The sequence below is a fragment of the Haplochromis burtoni genome, unplaced genomic scaffold (genome assembly GCF_018398535.1).
Source record: "Haplochromis burtoni strain Fernald_Lab_line unplaced genomic scaffold, NCSU_Asbu1 Contig_3, whole genome shotgun sequence".
NCBI lineage: Eukaryota > Metazoa > Chordata > Actinopteri > Cichliformes > Cichlidae > Haplochromis > Haplochromis burtoni.
Window position 1 is genome coordinate 6,846,401 of NW_024582364.1, and position 24,906 is coordinate 6,871,306.

The window sequence follows — 24,906 nt, forward strand, 5'->3', positions numbered from 1 at the left end:
TTTGAAACAGGAAAAAAGTGGGGAAACAAATGAAAAGACTAACATTTGAATAAAACCTGGAAGCAAGTAAATACTTTCTATGCTGCCTTATGATAAACTTTGGTAATACTGATGTATAAAGAACACTGGCTGATGATGAAATACAGTCAGCTGGCATGGTGACACTGCCAGTATTAACCTGCTGGGCTGGACTGGGACAAAAAATCGGCCCGGGCATTTTGACTAAAGACCGGCCCACCAGGTATTAAAGCCATGAAGCCTTTGAATGAAAACAAATGCTGTTGTGACAGTGATGTACACTGTCTTGTTGGTATATGTATGATTTCTATACATTTTACGTCAGATAAAAACTTTGTTCGCAAGATTCAGATAATTATTTAATAAAAGCTAGACATTTTAAATGAGAATAAGAAAGAAAAGTATTTCTTTGTGCCCCCCTTTCCCTGTTAATGCCCTACCTGGCCCCCTGGCAAAACTTTGCTAGACCCGCCCCTGCACAGTTACCAGCTGTCAGCTACTTAGAAAAGGATCCTGGTGTTATTTGTCTCTCAGAAACAGTTCATAACTTCCCTTCAACTCATTCATGTCACCTAAAAGGTAAACCTGTTTCTCCATCACCTGTTCAGCTCTGATGATTCAGTAAGGACATCTCCTGGTTTCATCTTCATGTTTCCCTCTCACCACATAACCAAACCGACATCATGACCAGCAGCTTTACAGCTGTGGCTCCAGCAAACATCAGCTGATACTAGAAATTAATATTAAATAAATTCTAACAACAGCTGATCAAGCTTAAACGTGCTGCTGTTGTTTAGCGCGACATCCGCTGGTTTCCTCTTTCTGGCGCAAAGTGGGCGATAAACAAACAAGAGAGAAAAGCCGATCAGCTGATCATTGATCAGTTTCATGATTGAAGTAGCAACAGGAGAGGGGGGAGAGAATGAGAGAAGAAGAGGCAGCTGGCAGCGTAAACACAGAATAACTCCAGCTTTGTGTCTTTTTCATTGTAGCTGAATTACGGGACAAACTGCTTTTCACCTCAATACAAAACGCGTAATATTTTCTCTGAATACGAGACCATTCCATTTTTTAAGGAGCCGTTGGCAACTCTACTAACTAACCTTATGAATAAAATAAAGTTCACTATCAGTAACATCATAGCACCCACCCAGCTGTATATAAACTCCGTCATGCTAGCTAGAACGCAGTACGAGTTATTGTAACTGACTGTAAAAAGTCAGCACAACGAAAATAAACTCCACCTAAACTTGTTTATATCTGACCCAGATAGACTGCAGGTCATAAGTTCTTACCTGAAGTTCAGTTCACCTGACACTCGGACTGGCGGCCGCCTCGGGTCTCTCCTCCTCCTGCCTCCCCTTCCCTCATCCACCTGCTGGCCTCTGTGGAAGCTCCGCCATAGCCACCACCAAACAACTGAGTTATTTTTACACATCGGCCAGCATCTGGCCAATCCACCACCTCTCATTGTTCATGCCGTTACAAAAAAAATTAATAAATAAGTCATCAGCCCACTGGGCAAATGCCCGGTATGCCCGATAGCCAGTCCAGCTATGTTAACCTGCAACCAAATCTGCAGCTCCATAAAGCAATGTTAGACTTGGATTATATCTTATGACTCATGCTATGCTAGCAAACATTTAGCTAAAATAGGCTACGACTTATGCTAGCTCCCCCCAGTAGCCTACTGTCTGAAATATTAGACGGTTGCAATAATTCTCTAAGTGTTATTTTTTCCTTCGTATTCTAATGTCACAGAAGTTTACAAAACTCAACAAACTTAATATTACTTACCGGGACATTTATTCTCTCCTCATTTTCTTACATTGAAAAATTGTTTTCTGCCGTGCCGTCTTTCTCCTTCCTTTGCTAACGTGATGCTCATAGTGCAGAAGCCGAGGCTGCATTCACTTACATTCGAATATCTGAGCTTCACTGTGAAAACATAATCGTACATTTGATATTTGATTTAATTTTATTGTTTTAGCTTCGGGGTGGCACCCGGGGTGGCCAGTCTGGTTGGGGCCCCCCCAGGGCCACCCTGCTGGACACGTCACTGCGTAGCTGACAGCTGGTAACTGTGCAGGGGCGGGTCTAGCAAAGTTTTGCCAGGGGGCCAGGTAGGGCATTAACAGGGAAAGGGGGGCACAAAGACATACTTTCCTTTCTTATTCTCATGTCTAGCTTTTAATAAATAAATATCTGATTTTTAAACAAGTTTTCATCTGATGTAAAATGTATAGAAATCCATTATTGTATACAGCATAGGAACTTTATAATTTATAACCTAGTAAGCTATAGTACTTTTTCCTTTGGGAAGATACCATGTGTGCAGTCTGCAATTCTGTTGAAGATGTTGAATCTATTTAATTATTGTGGAAAAATTATTGATTTCTGTGCATTTTTTTTTACACGTGCATTAAATTAAAGTTGATTACGTCAATTAAGCATTATGAGGTGGAGGGTGGTTCCCTATGTTTTTTTTGTTTGGTTTTTTTTTGCTGGGAGTTGGCAACCGTACTAGTTAGGTTGCTTAATATTTCCGCGAAGTACTCTTTAAAATACCAGAATAGGAAGGATGGTGTAGGTTTAAGTTTATTAGATTGATCAGTATTGCTGAACTATGAAATATTTTGGGTGCAGTGTATTTTTTGCATACAAGTATAACAGAATAGCTTTAGATTTGTTTTGTTTTTTTAAACTTGATTATGAACTTATACAAAATGTAGCAAGATATTTAAAAAAAAACATTTTATTGATTATAAAATACGCTATATCGGATTTATATCGGTATCGGCAGATATACAAATTTATGATATCGGTATCGGACATAAAAACAGTGGTAACGTGCCATCTCTAACATGAGAGAGAGAGAGAGAGCCCAGCAGGCTGGCTAAGCTAGCTCGGTAGTTCAAGGTGCCTAATGTCTAGGTAATTTGTCTCAGTGGTAGCTTCCCCTGTGGCGTAGTGCTGCTTACTTATTAGCATTCCTGTTGGCGACTGTTAGCTGCAGGAGCCGGAGTGAGATGTAAGGACATCGGTTCAACTTGCAAAACCTGCTCAGGGTTTAACTGTTTAACATGGTCCTAAAAATGGCATCAGGAGAAATATAATCAAGTTCTTTAAACCCAAACTCCACCGGCAAGATAAAAGTGTCGTTTGCTTTGATGTATTCAATCCACCTCTTCTCGCTGTGCTGAAATAACTCGGCAGTTATTAAATGGATTGCTTCATCCTCCTTGGCCCACTGTGGTACATGTTTGTTTGATAAACTGCGTGTTTTTTGTTTATCTACTCAGTTTGTTGAATTTCCAAACCAGATTGTAAAAAGACAAGTCCAAGAATGATTATGGAAATCACAAACTTGAACTCGATCCACAAATATATCTAAGTAAAGTTATGACGGTTTATAGATCTACAGTTTACAGCTGTAGACAGACAGATATCACGGGGGTTTACCATTTAAAAGAAAAATATTTGCGTTTCCTTAGGAAATGTGAACATGCTGTATTGACAGAATTAGAAAGTGTCAGACTCCATTCAGGTGGGGAAGAAAAGTTCTGTGTGACTAATCTGGGTTTTGGCTTATCATCATTTTCCACTTATATACAAAACACAAGGCAAAATCAAAGAATTAATGTGATAGCCATCCACAGCTACTGTATAAAAGGCTCTGACCTGCACAGGCTTTCTTTGTGTTGCTATGGAAATTTCCACTGCTACGCAGGAGGGAGGGAGGGCTTGCAAGCAAGTCTAATGTCAGGTATAAGGAACTGGGGAATTTTTTTCTTTGACTGGCTTGGAGTCCAGATGAAGTACAGCTGTTTTAGACACACCACAGTGGAATGCTTCATCTTTCACTGTCTGTTTTTCCCTCTGTCTCCTAATCCTCGTCCTCTGTCTTTCTTCTACTTTGATGGCAACAATAAAGGATTTGCCAAAGATAAAACTGACTCATAACAGAGCATAACTTCTCCTAAGTATCACCGGCAACTTTAAAAGCACTCACAGGTCAATTTAACATCACTGATCTTATCATTACAATGACACGATATGCTGGGAAACCTTGGATTCTGGCATTCATGCAGATGCTACTTTGACCAAGCCTCTCATCCACGCTGACAGCGATAGGACTCTGAAATGGCAGCAGTATCCCACAACAGGGGAGAAAACAGTTCGGAACAATGACCCAGGCTCCATACTCTCCATATCCCAGATCTCCAAAAGGGAACAAAATACACTAGAAAAAGCTTGATGCATAGAGACGCCATCCTGCATACTACAGGACCCACAGGATCTGCCTAAATAATCTGATGGCTTAGCATTCATTTTAGTATTCAATATAAAAAACTGCAGTCAATCCTGCAGAGAAATAATCTATGGGGAAGTGTAGAGCTTAATACTCATGTTAGCAATGTTTATACCAGCAGCTGCAATTCTAAAATGCTGAATTTTTCAATATCTGCAGCACGTTCCCTGCTAATCCATGTTTCCTGAGCTAGAGACACAAAGGAGTGCCATCCTTGTAGAGCAACACTGCTAGCTCTGGTTCTCCAGATAAGACACAAGTAGTCTTGCATTTTTCTAGAAATATATTTCTTTTTTGTCTTCATTCAAAAGGACAAACCACAAAAAACAGACTGGAAGCACAAGGTTTTCATTTGACATCAATAAAATGTAAGTTGCAGTATCCTCCACTATACCTCTGCTCTTTGTAACATTTTATGACATTTATTTGCCTTGTGGGGATTATTTGGCTCAAGTCCAGGTTGCTGATGAGGAATCTGGCTGCTCTCCTGCTTCTCAGCTCTCACCATGCCTCAACGGTTCTCGGCATTCTGCACCAGGCCTTTGGTGTAACAGTCCCTTTTAAGTCAACTCATGACATATGTCATCATATTTATGTTTCAGTCACAGTGGTCCTATGAATATAAAACAAAATGCATGTGCTGACTAATGAGGTACAGAAGTAGATTTGCTGTCTGCATGTACATAAAGAGAGGACTTGAGTGAGCTTTTTTTTTTCTTAAAATACTCCATATGGTAAATTTAATTATCAAACTTTGTTGTAATGTACTTTGATTGACATCAAACAGTATAAGTGTAATGTCAGAGATTCTGACTACCTTTCACTTGTTCACCTTAGCACATTTCAAGGTCAAAACAAAACTGTGTCAAAACAATCAAAAATGTCTGATGAATGGTTATAGAAACAACGTAGGTTTATTTTACTTCTTGATTCTCTGTAAAAGAATCTTTTAGCTACCTTGGAAGTGTTAGTGTGGACCACATCACACAAAATTGTTGTTTATGCAAAATCTCTTGGAGGTTAGAAAAAAAAACCCGGCAGTGACAAGCAGTGGGAAAATGTTACAGCCCTGGAACAAGTCATCAGCTGCTCTGCCCAGAATGAATTTCCATGTTAGTTCAGTCTAAGCGCCGCTGTGGGGAAGAACATGGCTGTTATGGTTTTTAACCCAGGTTATACACAGTATGTGCTAAATTCTTGTTATGCTAAGTGTAGATACTAAAAAGTCTGCAAAAAAACCCCCACAATTATTTTTCTGCCACAACAATTAAAACACTCTTTTTTTGTCTTTGTTTAAGATTTTAAAGTCACAGACACATTTTTTTTTCTATTTCTGTGGGAGAAATCCGGCCAGGAGAAAAGTTATTAATGCAAAAACGTATGTGAAATTCATTACCTTACACTTACCTTGCTTTCAACCCAGAACCTGCAGATGTTCAGCTGCATGTTTACATGGTGTGATGCTGTACTTTAAACAGCGTGTTTTCAGGGACAGTGGGGGGATTCTCTGATGGAGCTCTCCACATTCACTCACATGGGGCTGTCGGTACACATAAGGACAACAGTGGCCGGCATATCCATGTCTAGCTCCATGGTGGTCCCCCCCCCCCCCTTTAGTTTGTCAGACATGATGTTTGTACAGATGTCTGGGTCCAAAGCAGAAAGGACAAACCCTCGCTGCCCTTTTGGTGGTCCCGGCCTACCCCTGACTTTAAAGCATAGATATACTCAACTGTACAAGTTATCTTTTGGATTAAATTTTCTGACTGTATTCTGTGACCATGGTGGGTATAACATGTTTCTATAAACAATTCTCTCCTTATTATTGTTATTATTCATGGTCAACAGCCTTGAAGACTGCTGTTGTGCTCTGTGAGGTTCTTTGACCCATTTCAATGTATTTCAGATTTAAATAAAATAAAAAAATGTATTACAGTTTGCGTTTTAGTAATGAGTTCCGATAATGATAACTAAAGAAAGATGAGCAGCCAGGACATTAGAGTGGTTGTAAACAAACCCTGATGTTGGCTATCTGAAGTTTGAACTCTAAGACCTTTATCCATACCGCTGCTTCCTTTGTCCTTCAAATGAAGCGATAGCCAGTCTCTCCAAACATTTAGCTTGCTTACAGTCTGTATGATAGCTGCACTTTCTTCCCCAGTCAGTCTTATCTTTCAGCAGTGTCACTGTGTTCAGTGATCACAGCAGTTGCTTAAGTGAGCGCACGGTTTTTATAAATAATAGAACCAATGTTGAAAGTAAATGGAAGACCCACTTTGTTTTATGATTATCTATAGCAATATGACATTTTATGAATCTTATGTACAGGACACCTTTTAATAACATCTTTTAAATAATAGTTTGTTATAGCTTAAGTTGTATTGATGAGTTATGATAATGGTATGATATTATACTAGAGAAACCCTGATGTTAGTTATAACTAAAGTTTGAACTGTAAGCCCTGCATCCACACTGCTGCTGTGATTTGTTTGTAACGGCAGATGGTGATATTGCACGATTTTCACATTTTGTTTGCAAACATCCAAATCGGGAATGTGTGACAATTTTCCATAAATTCTCCTTTCCTAAATAACCTGATAACCTGAAGTTCTTACCTCTTCCATTAAGAGCTTTTTGGCCTGTTGTGAATTCACGGCAGCTGTCTTGTATCTCTGCTTACTAAATGCTACTTTGTCAATTCGAGTAAAGTCAAGCAACCAACCTGCCTACAATGTTTAATCACTTAGTGTTGGGGATTTTTAGGAAGCAGAAGTAAACGTCTGCGACATGAATGACCAAAAATCTCACTGTCCCAGTGTTCTAGGTTAGTTGCCAATGACACAGAAGGGGAATAGTAGTGTTTTGTATTGGTTCCTCAGTCATATGGATAACACATGTGCAGTGTTTTCAAAGTTTCATAGTGAGTTTTCTTGCCAGTTAATGGGGCCAAATGTTTTCAATTGATACTCAACTGGAGAAAAGCACAGCGTGTGCCACCACAGACACGCAGGTCTAAACTTAGTGATGACGTAAAAAAGAAAGAATCCATGTGGTTTCACTTTTTATATGAAAACATTTGGGATGTTTTTATGAACTTCCTTCTTCAGCTGGAGCGTGTATGGGTTACTACTGCAATTTTATTCTTCTTGCTTACAGCCAACCTAGAATAGAATAGAATAGAATAGAATAGCACTTTATTATTATTGTAAATGTACAACGACATTATGGGTGTCCCATGCCAACTGTCCCGGAATAAAATATATAAACTATAAATAGACAGTGCTGTACACTGTTCACTGGTTTGTGACACAGACCCTGTTGTGTGTTACAGGAATTCAGGAGGGTACAGAGTGCACCAAGTGCAAAAATGACTGGGCATTAAGGGCAGCCATCGCACTCCTCTATGTGCTCTGTGCCCTGCTCGCTATAGCGGTGGCTGTCCTCGGATACAAAGGTAAGCCGTAACTGAAGTTAAAATGCCTGCTTAAACAAATACTCTAGTTTTCAGCTGGATTGCAACTTCTGACATCCACAACAACTTACCTGACAACACTGAACCCACAATGTGTGCATAATGGGTTGAAGTGGAATGGCAGATGGTGACCTCAGTTTTTCCAGAGTGGCTCAGTTAGACCCTTTCTTACAAGCCAAGAAATATTGATGCTCTAAGCCAAATACATAGACTTTCCTTTAACTACAGATGATGGAACACTTATTTAATTAGGAAATTGTGTTCTTCACTACCCCTCCACGGACTGGCATATTAGATCACCCAATTATGTAAATGTAAAAAACATATTCTTGCCATTTCCTTATATTTACATGTGAATTAAGTTCCTGTCCTCTGTGCTGTGGTGATATTACTTGTACCAGCCCCTGGACTGTCAAAAGGCATAGCAACTGGCCCTGTTGCCCTTGGATGTATAATCTTGTATTGTACTCCTGTAGGTGTGTTTGCTGGTTTAGTATGACGTGAATTACAGAAAGTGAGAGGGGATCAGTATGAATGAAATTCTGTATAATTTTATTATGAAGTTCTTTCTCTTCACACAAACTTGGTTGATTTTTTTTTCCTTTTTTTGTCTAATAGATTGAACGATAACAAACAGAAAATACAGTACACAAAATCTTGCTAGAAAGTCCAGAAAGGATGATAAGGCCAACTTCAGGAAAGACTTTGGACAGACAGAGAATTAAGATGTCTGACTTTGGCACAATTATAGTTTTTTTTCCCTTTGTTTACTCCTGCCCTGCCCTCTGACTCCCATGGTACCACAGCTTCTCTCTGCCTTCGTCTTTTTCTTTGATGTTTGATAAAAAATTAAATGGTTGTATCACTAACAGTCAAGCCAGAGGCTTTGGCCTAAGATTAACCACTCTGTTGACAGAAACCGTTGTTTACTGTCCACCATATTTGACATCTTTAGCCACAGCTCTAAATGGGAAACAGATTGTGTGGCGCTGTCCTTACTGCACGCATGCTGCTGTTACTCCCTGTTTGAACAATGGAAATAATATTAAATAGAAACAGACAGGAATTCCACATATTTCAGGCGTTATCATCGGGGAATGCTTTCTGTGCCTTACACATTTGTGGTCCAAAGCAGTCACAGAAAAATATGCCGAAAGTATCCTCGAGTGAAACACTGCTACAGTCCTACCTGCTCCACAGGCAACGGATGGCATATTTGCCTAATGGGGAAAGACTTAATCCAAACTACTGCACAAGTTTAGATTTAAATCAGAATTAGGTGCTGTCAGGTTTGTTTTAGGCTTCCAGCTTTGCGTCTGTGTTAGCGTCAAGCCCAAGTGAGTTTGATGTCTTGGCTCTAATGTCTACCAGATGACTGTGCAGCGACTACACAGGCTTAACAGCCCAAAGCAGATTTTATGGCTTGGTTGCAATTTGTTATCTCGTGAACTACAGACTAACTCACAAATTGCTGCGAGTGTCCAAAATACTTTGAGTGTGCAAGAAACCAATCTGAGCTCTGCATTCTATGATTTTTTTTTCTATGGACTTTGTTATAGATATGCTGCTATTTTTCAAGTTAATGCTTTAATTCCTGTTAAAGAATTGTTTATTTAAATGTCTGCTCCAGCAGCTTTCATCAGTGTTAATCTAGCTTTTGCTCATAACTTGTCTCAATAGGCAGCCAGACTTACTAAAAGACTTACTTAAATTAGCAGCCTTATATAACTCGCAGTGCCTTTCCAATATAAGGATGTGAAAAGGATGGAAAGATTAACAGGGGTGAATGAGAAGGTATGTTCAAGATTAGTGGGGAGTTTTGCAGGTGTTTCTAGTTTATTCTAGATTTTTCTCACTGTTATCAATGGAATAAATTTATAGAGTGTTTCTGATTCACCCAAAAGAAAAGCATGTGACCATTTCAGAGAAACTAAGACAGATTTAAAGGAGATTACCTTCAAACTTCAGTTCTCAGCAGTTACCCAACAGCTCTTTGAAGCTGTTTTTGTTTGTCCCTAGTGCATGTTATTGTTTCATGTTTTTGTCACTCCTGGAATGATAACAGTGAACGCTTAGGGTGTTTTCCAGTTCAGTATTTAGACGCCCACATGCTGAGAGAAAAACAAAGCATGGAAGAGAGGAGACTCTTCCTGCAGATGTAAGGAGAGAGAAAGTGGAACCAGAGTCGTAAAGCGCTGGCGTGGTATTGATTATGTGTTTGACATTATTAACACTGATGAAGTGGAATTTGTGAGGAAAAATGTTAGGAAAGTTTTTCACTCCATTCAATCCCATGTTCCCATCAGTGGCGTTTAACTTTTCCAGTTTTTCATTGCAGCAGTATGAGTGTAACAATGCCCTCTGCTGTTAAGAAGCCCTTCTGCAGAATATACTATATCTATCTTCAACTTTAAGACAGTCGCTTTCATTTTTTCTTAGTGGTTGAGAAAATGGACAACATGACAGAGGGCATGCAGAATTATGGAGGCAAGATCATTGCTGTGGAGACAGACTTAAAGAAACTAGGTAAGTTCCAGTAACACAAGATTATATCATAGATGCCGAAAGCTGCAGAGATTTCAGTGACGTGTACAAGAAAGTAGGTTTTGGCTTTGACACTATACTATATTTGTATGTCCTATTAACAGTGTGTGACTGTTTTTCAGATGATCAGGCTGGAGTGATGTCAGTTAATGCCACTAGTGAGATGAAGACTTTCAAGTCAGATCTGGAAGCGTTACAGAATCAACTACAGCGCATTGCAAACAGGGCAACAAGTAACAGCGACAGGCTGGATGAACTTAGGATAACAGGAGGTGATACGGAAAGTGCACATGTCTCACTGCAGAGTTTTATGGAAAACAATGATGCTTCACTGCGTGGCATCAAGCAGACCTTGACCTCTTACAGTGGAATGATTGACAGCCTTGAGGCGGACACTGCACGGCTCCAGTCTGAGATACAGAGCCAGGTCAAAGTACAGAGCCAGACTCAGGTTGATGTCAGTGCGCTGAACATCACGCAGGCCCAGCAGCGCAATCTCCTCAGCACACTACAGAAGACAATTGAAAATGCAGGACAGGAAGTTCAGAAACTGAAAAATGACTATCAGATTCTGCAGCAAACAGCCAGACAAACACGGGCTGACACAGAGTGGCTGAAGGAAAAAGTTCAGAACCTTCAGGTTTTGGCAGCCAACAACTCCGCCTTGGCCAGAAACAATGAAGAAGCTCTAAATGACTTGGGAGCTCAGCTCAGCACTTTAGCCAGCCAAATCCAGAATACCTCAGCTCTCACAGAGGGACATGACCAGAGCTTGCATGAGATGATGGACCACCAGAGAGACCATGATAATGCCACCTCGTTTAAGTTTGACAAAATGGAAGCACGATTAGACAGACACGAGAATGACATGAACCGCGTGACTGGAAACATTAGCTTTGCCGCACAGATTCTTGGTGTCATCAGTTCCGAGCTGAATGGCCTGAGGTCCTGTGCTGAGACAGTAATGCAGCACTCTGACCTGTTAGTGGGACTGAATGGAAGTGTGACACAGGCCAACGCAGACAACAGAGAGCTGCGCGCCCAGCAGGATGAACTAACAGCCCGGTTGGACAGAGAAGTCAACAACTTGTCCATGGTGATGGAGGAGATGAAGCTAGTGGACAGCAAGCACACACAGCTTATCACCAACTTTACCATCCTACAAGGTGAGGAATACCTGGCGTGCCTGATTTAGAGCTTTTCATCATCATATGTAAATAAAGCACCTTTTCCAATTATTTGTGAAAATTATGACAAGTATATTTAATTATTCTAGGTATGGAACTCGTACATTTTTAATTAATATAGAAAAGTATAAGAATATATAGATAGATTTCTTCCACTTCCATTTTGTTAAATAAATAAGTACAACAGTTTTCAGTTTCTTGGGGTAAGTTACATCGTCTACAACCTTCTGGTCTTAAGAAGAATCATATTTATGAATTATTTGTGACTTCTGACAGTGACTAGGATTGTACCTCTTCTGATTTGTAGTATGCATTTGTACCAGAAAAGAAATATAAGATTACAAGAAATCATTTGTGTGATGTTTTGTGTGACAGTGCATGTAAACATTAATTGTTACACATTGTTCTATCAGTTATAGTTCACTTATCTGCTCGTATTTCAGGCCCACCAGGTCCAAGAGGGCCCAGAGGTGATAGGGGTCCTCAGGGGCCAATGGGCCAAACGGGACAAAAGGGTGATAAAGGAGAGAAAGGAATGCCAGGATTGGTCGGACCTAAAGGAGAGCAAGGTGCAGCCGGACCACCAGGCGCAGCAGGTCCAAAAGGTTTAGTTGGGGCTCAAGGTCTTGTAGGACCTAAAGGACCAAGAGGGCTTAGTGGTCGACCTGGAAACCCTGGTGAGAAAGGTGACCCTGGGGTTCCAGGGCTTCCTGGGAGGGATGGACCTTCCGGAATGCCAGGACCGCCGGGGCCACAAGGGCCCAGAGGAGCAGCAGGACCTTCGGGTATGGAAGGACCCCGTGGGCCTGTTGGACCCATGGGCCCTCCAGGTCCTCCCGGTCTCCCAGGACTTCCTGGAACTCCCATATTTGTAAAGCCACCTCAGCCCACTCAGCCCCGTCCGGTCACTCAACCTCCCAAACCATCTCAACCTTCTAAACAAGTACAGGAACCACAGGGCTCTGTGTCGGTCCAGCCTCCTGTTGCCACAAGTCCAAAGCCTGGTGAGTTTTGTCCTGTCTCACTCTCATCAAACCCAACCGTTCACGGCAGTTGGCTGCCCCTCTCTGAGCCTGCTTCTGCTCAAGGTTTCTTCCTATTAGAAGGGTGTATTTCCTTCCCTCTGTCACCAAGTGCTTATTGATGGAGGTTGTCTATTTGTTGTGGTTTTCTCTGTATTAGGGTATTGTAGGGCCTTTATCTTACAATATAAAGTGCCTTAAGGTGACTGTTGTTGTGATTTGGTGCTAAATAAATAAAATAAAATAAATAAAATAAAATAGAATCTTGCACGGTGGCACAGTGGTTAGCACTGTTGCCTCACAGCAAGAAGGTCCTGAGTTCACTCCAGCCTGAGCATCACTCCAGCTTTTCTGTGTGGAGTTTGCATGTTCGCCCCGTGTTTGCGTGGGTTCTCCCCGGGTACTCCGGCTTCCTCCCCCAGTCCAAAGACATGCACTTTGTGGGGATAGGTTAACTGAAAAATCTAAATTGCCTCAGGGCAATTTAGATCTTTTGGTGTGAATGTGAGTGTGAATGGTTGTCTGTCCCTGTGTGTTGGCCCTGCGACAGACTGGCGACCTGTCCAGGGTGTACCCCGCCTCTCACCCTATGGTAGCTGGGATAGACTCCAGCACCCCCCGCGACCCTGAAAAGGATAAGCGGAAGCGAATGGATGGATGGATAGAATCAAGTGATTAGATAAATTAGACCAGGACATTTTTGTAAATGTTGATACCTTGTACCATCTAAACAGCATCTCTAGTGATTTTGTTTTCTTGGATAACATGTATGTGGTAATTCATTCTTCCAGGTTGTCCACGTGAATTCAGAAACTTTGGCGACAGCTGCTATTACTTTTCTTCTGGTTCACAGAGGCTCAACTTTGATGAGGCCAACCGGTTTTGTACTAATCGTTCAGCTCATATGCTCATTATCAATAACAGTGAAGAACAGGTAAATTCAATTACATCCATATATTCCATATAAAGCTATTGCTAATTTTAAACAATTGCACAAATTGACATAAAACATTATTATAAACATTTTTTCTTGTTACATCTTCTTTTCTATTCTACCTCTAGCAATTTGTAAAAAAAGCCATCACAGGAAAAGGATATTTCTGGCTTGGACTGAGTGACAGAGAGGAGGAAAATGTCTGGAAGTGGGTAGATGGAACCATACCAGTTTTCACGTGAGTTGCAAATTTGTGTATGTATTTTAACTGTACAGGACAATTTTAACAAAGTGTAACCAAGTGTCTTTGTGGTTGTTTTTAGGAAGTGGAAGCCTGGCCAACCTGATAACTGGAAGCATGGTCACGAAGACGGCGAGGACTGTGCTGGCCTTATCCATGAGGCCAACTGGAATGACTTTTACTGCACTGACCGCATTGGTTTCATCTGTGAACATGCCTTTGACAGTTAGTACCTTCTTCATATTGGACTTTTAAATTTCCTATTTGTGTGTATTTCCACAGTTGCTTAATTTGTGTTTTTGGAAACAAAGCCCATATGACGACCAAGTTTGTTTATTCAACTCCAAATGTATATTTTTAAAATGTGTCACAAATGTGTAATGTCTTAAAAAATTATACTAGATTCATTTACGCTGTTCTTTTGTAGACTGATGCAGTTTTGTTTATCTAAACAGATCCAGTAATTATGATCCCCTGTTCAAATTGGACTGATTCAAGATCACCTTAATATATTTTATTAAGTTTTTCAAAAGAAAAAGAAACAGTCTAGTTTATTTTATAGTTATATAGATATACACACAGAGACATATACACACACAAAGAAAGAATTTAATCTATTTTAGAATAATAATAATGGATTGGATTTATATAGCGCTTTTCAAGGCACCCAAAGCGCTTTACAATGCCACTATTCATTCACTCTCACACACTGGTGGAGGCAAGCTACGGTTGTAGCCACAGCTGCCCTGGGGCAGACTGACAGAAGCGAGGCTGCCATATTGCGCCATCGGCCCCTCTGGCCAACACCAGTAGGGTAAAGTGTCTTGCCCAAGGACCAACAACCAGGACAGAGAGCCTGGGGATCGAACCGGCGACCTTCCGGTTACAGATACGCTCCCCAACCCCCTGAACCACGGTCGCCCCATAATAAGGCTGTAACAAAATGTGGAACAAGTAAAGCACTGTGAATACTCTCTGGATGCACTGTAACAGTGAACATCCCCTGCTAAGTGGAGCTTAGTCATCATTAATAGCTGTTTTTTCATACAATAACACCTCAAAATGTCGCTGGGAGAGCTATAACTGTAAATGCAACATCTTGGGCGCACACACAGAGATACAGATACAAAATGTGTTGTATTTTTTTGTTCTCTTCACAGTGAAAGTTCCAGTTTTATAGCATCCATCTAAGAAGTAGTGATCAGTCTCCTTTCAGGAGAAAGGTGAAGAGGTTGAAGACATCACTATAACGAGGGCCATGCAGAGAAGCACTACGTGACTAGAAGACTCTGATAAAGCCAGCCCAGTGGAGCATCACTGACACTTGGACTTTTATTTGTCTTTAAAGGCACTTTACAACATAGTACCATGCAAAAGGCAGAGCAAACACAGAGCCATTCCACTGTTGTATTAATTTAGATTTTGTACTGAAAAAACATGAGTATCTTCATTTATTTAGGCTGATGCAGCCACAGTTGTACATGTGTATCTGTAAATAATATTTTACAAATGACAATTAGTTGGTTGGAACTGAATTTGATATTGTTTGATTTGTTCAGTTACTCAGTCTTTACACATTTAAACTGTCAGAGCATACTTCAAATCTTTGTATCCGATAAAATACTCCACAGAATCATAGAATTATCATTTGTTTACAAGCAAGTTCCCACAAACATGGTGAGCAACCACTTGTCATCATTGCCCAATAAATACCTGTAACCTAACAAAAAGAAAGAAAAGTAGAGTAAATTTTTTCAGTGCTTTTTTGGAGGTTGGGGGAGAATTGATTGCTGATGTGAGCAGTGTTGCTGCCTTACAAAGGACTGTATTTCTTGGACTTTGACCTGCCAGTATTATCTTAATCTGATATATACATGATCCATATGCACATGGTTTGTAATGTATCCATTATCAGATGATTTCTTCATTATGCCAAATGCAATATGCGAAACATTATAATTTGTATAATCAATTTTTTTTGTTGATCTTATGGACTGAATAGCAATGTTTAATCCAGTTTAAGGTTCATCTGTGAGTTCATTCAATCACCACATTCCGATGGATCGGGTCAGAATGCTTAACACAATAAAGTTGGGAAAAAATTTGTGTGGAATCACTGACTGTTGTCCATAAAATATTTCAGTAAATGTGTGCAGACTGGTTAGCATGAAATGCCAAGTGTTTACACATAAAAACTGAAGGGAAATAGAGACTTTAAATTTCAAATATTACTGCTAATCTGCTATTTATGTCTTATTTGCATTTTTATTTTGTCTTCAATAAAACGAGTGTATAACAGTATAGCATCAGTACTTTGAGAAAAAGTAGCAAAATATTACAAAAACATCTAAACTACAGCTAAACTTACATATTTCACACACTCTAGACAGAGTGTGTGAACATCACTGATGCTGCCTAAACCTACATACTATTGTATTAATAATATAATAATAACATGCTAATATTATAAATTGACAATTACAACACATTGACTAAATAATGGATTTATTCAGTCTATATTCAGATAGAAAATTTCAGATGTACTAAAGTAGATTTGTATGTTTTGGGGTTTGTTTGTTTGTTTGTTTGTTTTTTGATATGTAGGCTTTGTCTAAAAAGTGAAAAATGCATAAAATAATAAATACTGACAATAATACCTTTTTTAAGATTATATACTTGTTCTAAGCACTAACAAAATTCTTAAAATGTATAATTTTTTCAAAAATATACTTGAATTATATATAGGCTAATATTGGTGCCCGTTATATATATATATATTATATATATATATATATATATATAATATATATAATTATATATATTTATAATATTATATTATATATATATATATATATATATTATAATATACACACACATATATACACTTTTAATTAAACTCAGTGTGCTTTCCATACATAAACTGTATCTCGGTAATGTCCTAAAGCAATTAACAACTAATTATCAACTAAACAGAACTTTAACATAGACACAGTTGTGTCTTGACTTTAGGGATCTTGGTCCAAAGGACAAGACAACAGTGATGCAAAGCACCCTCAGCGCATTTAGGTCCAACTCAGGGAATAGTTAAAAGATTTGCACCTCTCTAGAGAGGTCCACTTGGTCTTACCGAGCAAGTCAGAGATGTACTTGAAAAGCAAATCACTGAGAGTTGTATGAACTAACAGAGATTTTAAACGTAATCCTGGGTGGAACCAGGACCCAGTGAAGACTTCAATATTGGGGTAATTTGATAAAGTTTCTGTTTCTGTGTAGGGATTCTGGATGCCGCTGCTTTAAACTGATCATATATCCAGTAATATAACTGGATAAATATCTCAAATATTTCTTTCTTGTCTCTGTTCAATTTTAAAAGGTTTGTAGACATCAAGCAGTTAATGTCATCTGTGTTAGAATTACATATTGGTTAATGTAGTTTAGTTTAGACCACTGTTAATTACTTAAATTAGTAATTACTCATTTATTGCTTCACTTACGCCACACAAATCCTCTTAACTACAAGATTAAAGTCTTTATGTGTTACTCATTTTCACGCGCTGCAGCCTCACAGTCACATTTTGTCACGTGATCGACATCACCTGACGATGACATGTTATTTTTTTCTATGCCAAGGACAATTGGTGACTTATGATTCATTCTCTCTAGTTTGCAGACAGCACACAGGGATGAACAGTAGTCCGACAGGGAGTGTTAAACTGTAGAAGCTTATAACCGTTTATTAAATACAGTGAGGGCTCCTTCGATTACCCAGAATGCCCTGCTTGTTGCCGTCTGGCGAAGGAGTGACTGTGTGAAAAGAATCATTTAGCTGCCTTTGATACCCATTAGGTTGTCGTTACTATGCATTTGTATTGTATGAAATAAGAAAAAAGAGGGAAAGAAAATATCTGGGAAGGGCGAAATCTGTTGTCGTCTATACACCAAGCGATGCCTCTCTTCACGACTAACCCCTTTGACCAAGATGTTGGTGAGTAATCACAACTGGAGGCTGTTATTAGCAGGCTAGCTAAGTAGCTGTGACCAAACAGCTTTGTTTGTGTTCTCCAGCTGTGGGGAACATTTCACTTAGCCACTGGATATATATTATTGGTATATGGGTAACGTTTGGTACATACTGTAGGTTGTGTAAACTGACAACCTGAAGCCCATGATATTAATTTTGATGTCTGCTTTGCTTGTTTTTGAGGAGCATAGATGGCTAGCTTGCTCCCCTATCCTATGTGTATATTTAGCTAGCAAACAGCAAGTGACCGTTTGGCGAAAGCATCCTAAACTGGTGATGTTATTCTCGAGATGTATTACGTGTATTATTTAAGTCAGGCCAACTCTTAATGAAGGCGGAGACACAGGCTTGTCATCGGATCACTGAATTGAGTTAGCAAGCCATATCACTGGCTACCTTTATGTATCCCATCTTCTGTTAACTAACCACAATTATGTGCTTGACCTCTCACAGTGAGTGGAAGTGAAAGAGGATGCGGAGCTATGGGAAACCACAGAGTATCGCTGTATTTCCTGTCGTCTCTTTGATCTTTGTCGAGTGGTTAGCCACCTAATTTTCATGTAGAGCGTGTAGTTTTCATATAGATGAAAAATACACAACACCGTTCACTTGCAGAGCCCCATACACAGCCTCAAGCCCAAACCCAGCAGTAAATGCTGTTTTGATAAAACAAACCAGCCTTTAACTGATCGTGCTCTTCTGTTCCTGGCTTTTACTACTGTTGTGAGCATCTGTTACTTCACTATACTGTTTTGTATGACATGACAGCAGCCAAAGTGCTTTACAGGCTCACATAGTCAGTCAACATAATGAAAAATAATAAGTGGAAAAAAACGTCAGAAATAAGAATAAAAAACATTACTAGTCAACTAAAACGGGTGGAAAAAAGACATTTGCAGTGAGTGTGATCAAACCATGAGGGACCTCAGACTTAATTAAAGCAAGTGTAAATAAATCTTTAGAGCTGATTTAAATCATCAGCTGTTGATCAGATTCTTATTTGGGGAAGCAGATTATTCCAGAGCCAGGGGCAGTAACCACATTTGCCTGGTTGCCTTTAGCTTTCAGTCAAGTAAGGGGCACTGAGAGAAGTTGTTGGGATAATGAGTTGGTGACCTACAGACAAAAAAAATATCTGTTGTGAAACTCATTTATTGGAAACTTCACAGACAGCCAATGCAGTTCAACTAAAACAGGAGCGATGAGCTATCTTTTCTTTGTACAAGAGTCAATCAGCTGCGTTTTGAACCAACTGGAAAGCGTGGAATTGGGCAATCCTATATACAGAGAATTGCATTAGACCAGGTGAGATTTGGTAAAGGCTTGGATAACAGAACTGGCTCTAGCAGTGGTTTTCACTTGGTAAAAGCTCTCCTTCACAACATTCCTTTGATTGCTAAAATTCACGGAATGTCTCATAAAAACACAAAGATTGTCTGGTTAAAGGACTATCTGCCTCACTGAGGATGGTTGTGTAGCTTGGGGGTCTGAATAAAATAACTTCAGTTTTTCTTAGTTTCTTTCTTTAGTTTAAGGGTTTGTTTTTGTTTTTTACATCTGTGATTCCAGATCTTCCAAACATTCAAAGAGGTTCCTGATGGTTTGAACACAGTCAGGTGTGGCAGGTAGATAAAACTGGGTGCCACATAACAAGGATAATGAATTTTGGCTTTCTGTCCATCTCTAATACTTCCAATCTTGTTTAGGGTATATAGACATATTTTTCTAATGCTTCTTTTGTCAAGAGCAAAAGAAGCAAAAAAAACTTTTTAATGTACTTATTACTTCCCAATTATTACTTCTACTTCCCAGTAACAGCAACTGATGACTCATGTTAGAAAGCAATGTCAGCTATTTACACATCTTATTTCCATTCCTATGTTTATACTTGGAATACACTTAGCTCTGTAATAGACTGGGACCCTGTCCAGGGCTAACTTAGACTCTTGCTCTTTGACAGCTGGGATAGACTCCAGCTCAACTGCAACCCTGAAAAATCAGCGCTGTTGATTGCTATGTGATGCCACTGACTGATGTTTATTATTGGCTAAATATTATTGGCACAACATTCAAGAAGATGTTAAAATGTTGTCAGACAAAGCATTTTAACATCTGTTTAATCTAAATCTAAAATGTTCTTGTTAAACACCTTATCTGCTCAAAATTGCACAAGTGGTACTTGGTAAAACATGAAGCTGCTTCCAAGACCAGAGGAGTCAAACACACAGAGTAGATGCAAGACTAACCATTTCATTTGGAAGGAAAACCCCAAAAACACAATTCTTAAGTGGCAAATAGAACCCACTGCTGATTGAAATGCACTGATCCTTAGATAAACTTCAGGTGAAGTCTTCGCAGATCATGAGCTGTTAGATTGTGTTCACTGTAGTGCGGTAGTGTTGATGGGGCACTTCTCATATATTGTCAGAGGAACATAGTAATCTTGTTGTTTTGATTTCTCAATACCAAACATGATCATGAAAAGAGGATTCTCACGGACCATTTACAACAGTGATTCTTTTTTTTTTGTAGGATTACAGTAGCTTTATTACTCCTCTACAGAATTCCCATGTCTCTTCTTTCCCATCTCTAAATACAGTCATGCAGAAAAAATATGCTTTTGCTGTAAAGACTTCTTCTCACGCCGGTTGGTGTTCTTCTTTCCTGCAGAGAAAGCAACCAGTGAGATGAACACTGCTGAGGACTGGGGCCTCATTCTGGACATATGTGACAAGATAGGGCAGTCACGCACTGGGTCAGTTAACATTCCTCATTCTGAGGCATACCAACACATTTCTTTTATATTTTTGAGTTTTGGATCATTAGAATATATATTCAAGGAAGTCTAAAGAAATTTAAAAGAAGAGCTTAATATAGCTTAACCTTCTCAAACCTTTGAGTTGTGCTGTTCTGTTCCAGGCCCAAAGAATGCCTCCGCTCTATAATGAGAAGAGTGAACCACAAGGACCCTCACGTAGCCATGCAGGCACTGACTGTAAGCAGACTCTTAACAAACAGCCATGTTTTGTTTATGTTTGATAGCTTATTTCTTAAATGACACTAAGCTATAAGCTAATAAAGTAACCACATTTACTCTTTTATAAGTGATAAATTACGTATGTCAAAAGTATTTCAGGTGTTTACTTACTTCATGAGGTTCATGAATAGGATGCACACTTTGTCTTCGCAGCTTCTCGGTGCCTGTGTTTCAAACTGTGGGAAAATTTTCCACTTGGAGGTGTGCTCCAGAGAGTTTGCCAGTGAAGTCAGTAATGTCTTAAACAAGGTGTGTGGTAAATTTCACTTTCTTGTGTGTTGTCCAAATAAGCCACATTAACTATGTGGGATTTCTTCAAAAAGGTTCACTTTTGATCCGTGTTGGCATAAAATGCTTTAATGCGTGTTCTCCAGGGCCACCCCAAAGTCTGCGAGAAGCTGAAGGCCCTGATGGTGGAGTGGGCGGAAGACTTCCGCAATGATCCGCAGCTCAGCCTGATCTCAGCAATGATCAAGAATTTACGGGAACAGGGTGTCACGTTCCCTGCTGTGGGCTCCCAGGTTGGTATATGAGTATGGTGGTTTATACCCCACCCCCACAATTGCAGTGGATACATACCTGACGTAAGTTGGAAAATGTTTACTGTTCAGAATAAACGCTAATATTAATGTGAGAAAAACAAAAACTAGGAGACAGTGTAGCGACTCCTGTTTAATGCTTTACTATCGCATTTCACTCATTAGCTAACAAAACTGAAATGATGTTCGCTCAACAAGCATCATCTTTACCTTACGACAGGTAAGCTAACATAAACATTACTGTAAAAACATTAATATAAACAAGGTATCAAAGCGACACACTAACTTAACTCTCTAAAACTGACCCACTCAGAGTTGACGTCACAGCTCCAGATTGCTGACGTTTTACATTCTGGTGCACTGCAGTCGTGCTGCTGTGGAAGGAAAAGCTCTGCTTTGACAGTCTGCATTCAACTTTGTTTTCTGGGAAATCCTTTAAAATTCCACGTCGACGTGTTTTTATAGTCTATGTCATCAATTATGCCGACGAATCGTTGCAGCGCTAGTGGTTAAGATCAGACTTTTAAGTTCTGGCTCATTCTATTTGTAATGCTAGTATCTCTCTTGGTTTGCTCAAAATCCATCCATGTTCTTTTATTCTTTTGAGTCATGAGTGTAAGTCATTATTTATGTGAAGCACATGATTATTGTCTTCACAGGCTGCTGAGCAAGCAAAAGCAAGCCCAGCTTTAGTGGCAAAGGATCCCTCCACATCAACAAACAAAAAAGAAGAGGAGGATTTGGCCAAAGGTAAAGAGGACTCTATCAGATAATCAGAGCAGTGCACAGTTTTTGTAAAGGACTCTTGTATAAAGACTCTTTTTAGTATTCAGACACACATAGAAGTGCATTAGAAGCATGTTCATTAAACACATTTTAACTGTTGTTTATTGGCTTTGAAAAACTCCCCCTGTTATTGTGGATTAATGAATTGCAGATGTTCCACAAGGTTTTCAAGGGCAAACACACAATCACACTCTTGTGATTATCTTATTATCTCTCTTGTGTGCAGCTATCGAGTTGTCTCTGAAGGAGCAGCGTCAGCAACCGCAGACCTCAATGTCGAGTCTTTACCCAAACACCTCCACCCTGCTCTCCTCACACAAGTCTGACGGCAGAAAAGTCCGTGCCATCTACGATTTTGAGGCTGCAGAGGACAATGAGCTCACCTTTAAGTCGGGAGAAATCATCACTATCCTGGACGATAGGTGAACATTTACACAAATATAATCAAGAGCACACAACAAACCAGGACTTTCAGTATATAATAGTGAGCAGATTTCCCGGGCCTATGTTGCGTTCTTATTTGGATGGCTGTTCTCTTTGAAGCCTTTTTGAAATGCTCTTTAGAAAAGCACAGAATCCATGAACTCAAAAGAAAAATACGTTTTAAACATCACATCTATGTATTCATGCTTTAAAGAGGTCTGGAAATGACTTTGTAAAATGCCAATGAAATTATTAAGGATTAAATTCAATTACTAAAGGCAACATTTTTCTCATAATTGAATGGGCTTTTTGTTTTCTTTCTCCCAGTGACCCAAACTGGTGGAAAGGGGAAACATATCAGGGGGTGGGGCTGTTTCCCTCCAACTTTGTCACTGCTGATCTCACTGCAGAGCCTGAGATGAGTGAGTACACACACTTGAATCATTGCTGTTTCTTTGGGAGCCCATTTAGTCCATTAGCAGCATTGCTTTATAGATCTGGGAGTGTGATATCCAGAGAGCAGAGTGCAGTAAGAGACACAAAATAGGTACAGAAAAAATAACACTGCCTAAATTTTTGGGAAGGAGTTCAAGCAGTGTGTGATCAGCACTTTCTCCTGCTGATACTCTTTTCTTATGTACCAAATCTTTTTCTGGTATAATTACAGAGCCCTCTGAAATGCAACATTCATATTCATATGTTGGTATCTTGATGCTCTGTTCTATCTAATTCATTGTTTCCACAGAAATGTGTAGTCTTAAAAATTTATTCTTGGGAGTTTTCTGGCTTTTTCTTCACATCCACTTTTTGTTGGTTAAGATAACCTTTGTTGTTATTGCTTGTTAATTGTATGGCTTTGTCATATTGTTGATTCTGTGGGTTTGCATACTGGGTATGTATATCATGCTGTTGCACTTCTACTGCCTTCATGCTGTGTGCCACCGTTTCTTGTAATTCAAGTTAAAGAAAAACTTTTATCAGCTCGTAACTTCTATTTTTATCTGATATCTGTTCCTATGCTGCATGCTTCTATCAGAGCATTACAGGCGATCAAGTTAGTTTGTTCTTATCTCTTACGTTTGCGTTGCTGACCACTGCCACTGTTGTGTTGTTTTTCTCCTGCTGCATCTACGGCTACTTGAAAACCCACAGTGAAGACGGAGAAAAAGACAGTACAGTTCAGTGAGGACATTCAGGTAGAGACCATAGAGCCCGAACAGGAGCCAGTGTACATAGACGAGGTGAGTGCTCTGCTGTGTGCGCTTTCTTACTCAGATCATTCAGATTTATTAAGGTCACAAGTTGCTACAGTAAATAAAAAAATCTCTTCCAGTATAAGATAAAAAACTTTATTACTTCTGGATTAAGTTGTGAAATGATCTCACATCTATCCGATACTTATCACATCTTCTCAGGACAAAATGGACCAGTTACTGCAAATGATTCAAAGTGCGGATCCAACAGACAACCAGTCTGACAGTGTTGAATTATTACAGCTTGAAGGTAATTTTCATTCATTTATTTATTAATTTCTTATGCAAAATATGAGTATATGGAAGTGAAAGAAAAATATTTAATAACATTGTACACATGCTGCATTTTGGAAACGGTGGATTTCTGTCAGCCAAAGAAAGAGATTTAAACAATTTTTTCATCAGGTGCCTGCAATCAAATGGGGCCCCTCATTGATCAGAAGTTGGAGGATATTGACAGGTACATTGTGTTGATGTGGCGTGCTTTATTCATAGAAATTCAGAACATTGTAAGCTCAGCAGAAGCGAATAACATGCAGAAGGTGTTTGACAAGATATGGATTGCTGATTGTTTGTATCACCAGGAAGCACTCGGAGCTGTCAGAGCTGAACGTGAAGGTGATGGAAGCGCTGTCTTTATATGCCAAGCTGATGAATGAAGATCCCGTCTATGCCATGTATGCCAAGCTGCAGAGCCAACAGTATTACATGCAGCAGCCTGCCAGCGCCGCACAACAGGTGAAGTCAATACAAACTTCTTCTTTTTTTTTCTTTTTTTAAAATTTGAGAAGCAGCTACATTCTGAAAGGGAAGTATCAACACTGGGAAGTCTAAGACGCTTGGAAAGAAAAGATAGATTACCATGAACCTGAATGATTGAGAATCTACGCAGACAACATTAGGTGTTGTCATTTTTTCAAGGACTTTAAAGCTGATTGAATATTAATATTTACTTTGTGTTTATATTTGTCACCACAGGTCTACCCTGGTCAGCCTGCATCAGGTTCATATGCCATGAGCAGTGCTGGGGTGCAAGGCTATACCGTTCCTATGGAGCAACTTCCTCCTGGAACTCCCATTCCTGGTCAACCAGTTCCCAGGTGAGTTTGAGGTTACC

General features: G+C 39.6%; 1 protein-coding gene across 2 annotated transcripts in view; it reads left to right on the top strand.

The window, feature by feature from the left end:
* colec12 (collectin sub-family member 12) overlaps window positions 1-24,906 on the top strand; it is a 44,761-nt gene that overhangs the window by 17,679 nt on the left and 2,176 nt on the right. The window contains exons 3-22 of one of the 2 annotated variants that reach the window (XM_005912431.3): window positions 7,662-7,784; window positions 10,242-10,328; window positions 10,469-11,512; window positions 11,977-12,537; window positions 13,347-13,489; window positions 13,618-13,727; window positions 13,813-13,928; window positions 17,674-17,715; window positions 20,422-20,506; window positions 20,671-20,746; window positions 20,942-21,037; window positions 21,163-21,309; window positions 21,987-22,077; window positions 22,340-22,535; window positions 22,864-22,958; window positions 23,689-23,777; window positions 23,952-24,039; window positions 24,195-24,249; window positions 24,374-24,527; window positions 24,768-24,889. In XM_005912431.3, the coding sequence (XP_005912493.2) occupies window positions 7,662-7,784; window positions 10,242-10,328; window positions 10,469-11,512; window positions 11,977-12,537; window positions 13,347-13,489; window positions 13,618-13,727; window positions 13,813-13,928; window positions 17,674-17,715; window positions 20,422-20,506; window positions 20,671-20,746; window positions 20,942-21,037; window positions 21,163-21,309; window positions 21,987-22,077; window positions 22,340-22,535; window positions 22,864-22,958; window positions 23,689-23,777; window positions 23,952-24,039; window positions 24,195-24,249; window positions 24,374-24,527; window positions 24,768-24,889 (3,520 nt within the window). Of the gene's footprint in view, window positions 1-7,661; window positions 7,785-10,241; window positions 10,329-10,468; window positions 11,513-11,976; window positions 12,538-13,346; window positions 13,490-13,617; window positions 13,728-13,812; window positions 13,956-14,890; window positions 15,747-17,673; window positions 17,716-20,421; window positions 20,507-20,670; window positions 20,747-20,941; window positions 21,038-21,162; window positions 21,310-21,986; window positions 22,078-22,339; window positions 22,536-22,863; window positions 22,959-23,688; window positions 23,778-23,951; window positions 24,040-24,194; window positions 24,250-24,373; window positions 24,528-24,767; window positions 24,890-24,906 lie in introns of those variants that run through there. The other variant, XM_005912432.2, reaches the window with a different exon arrangement.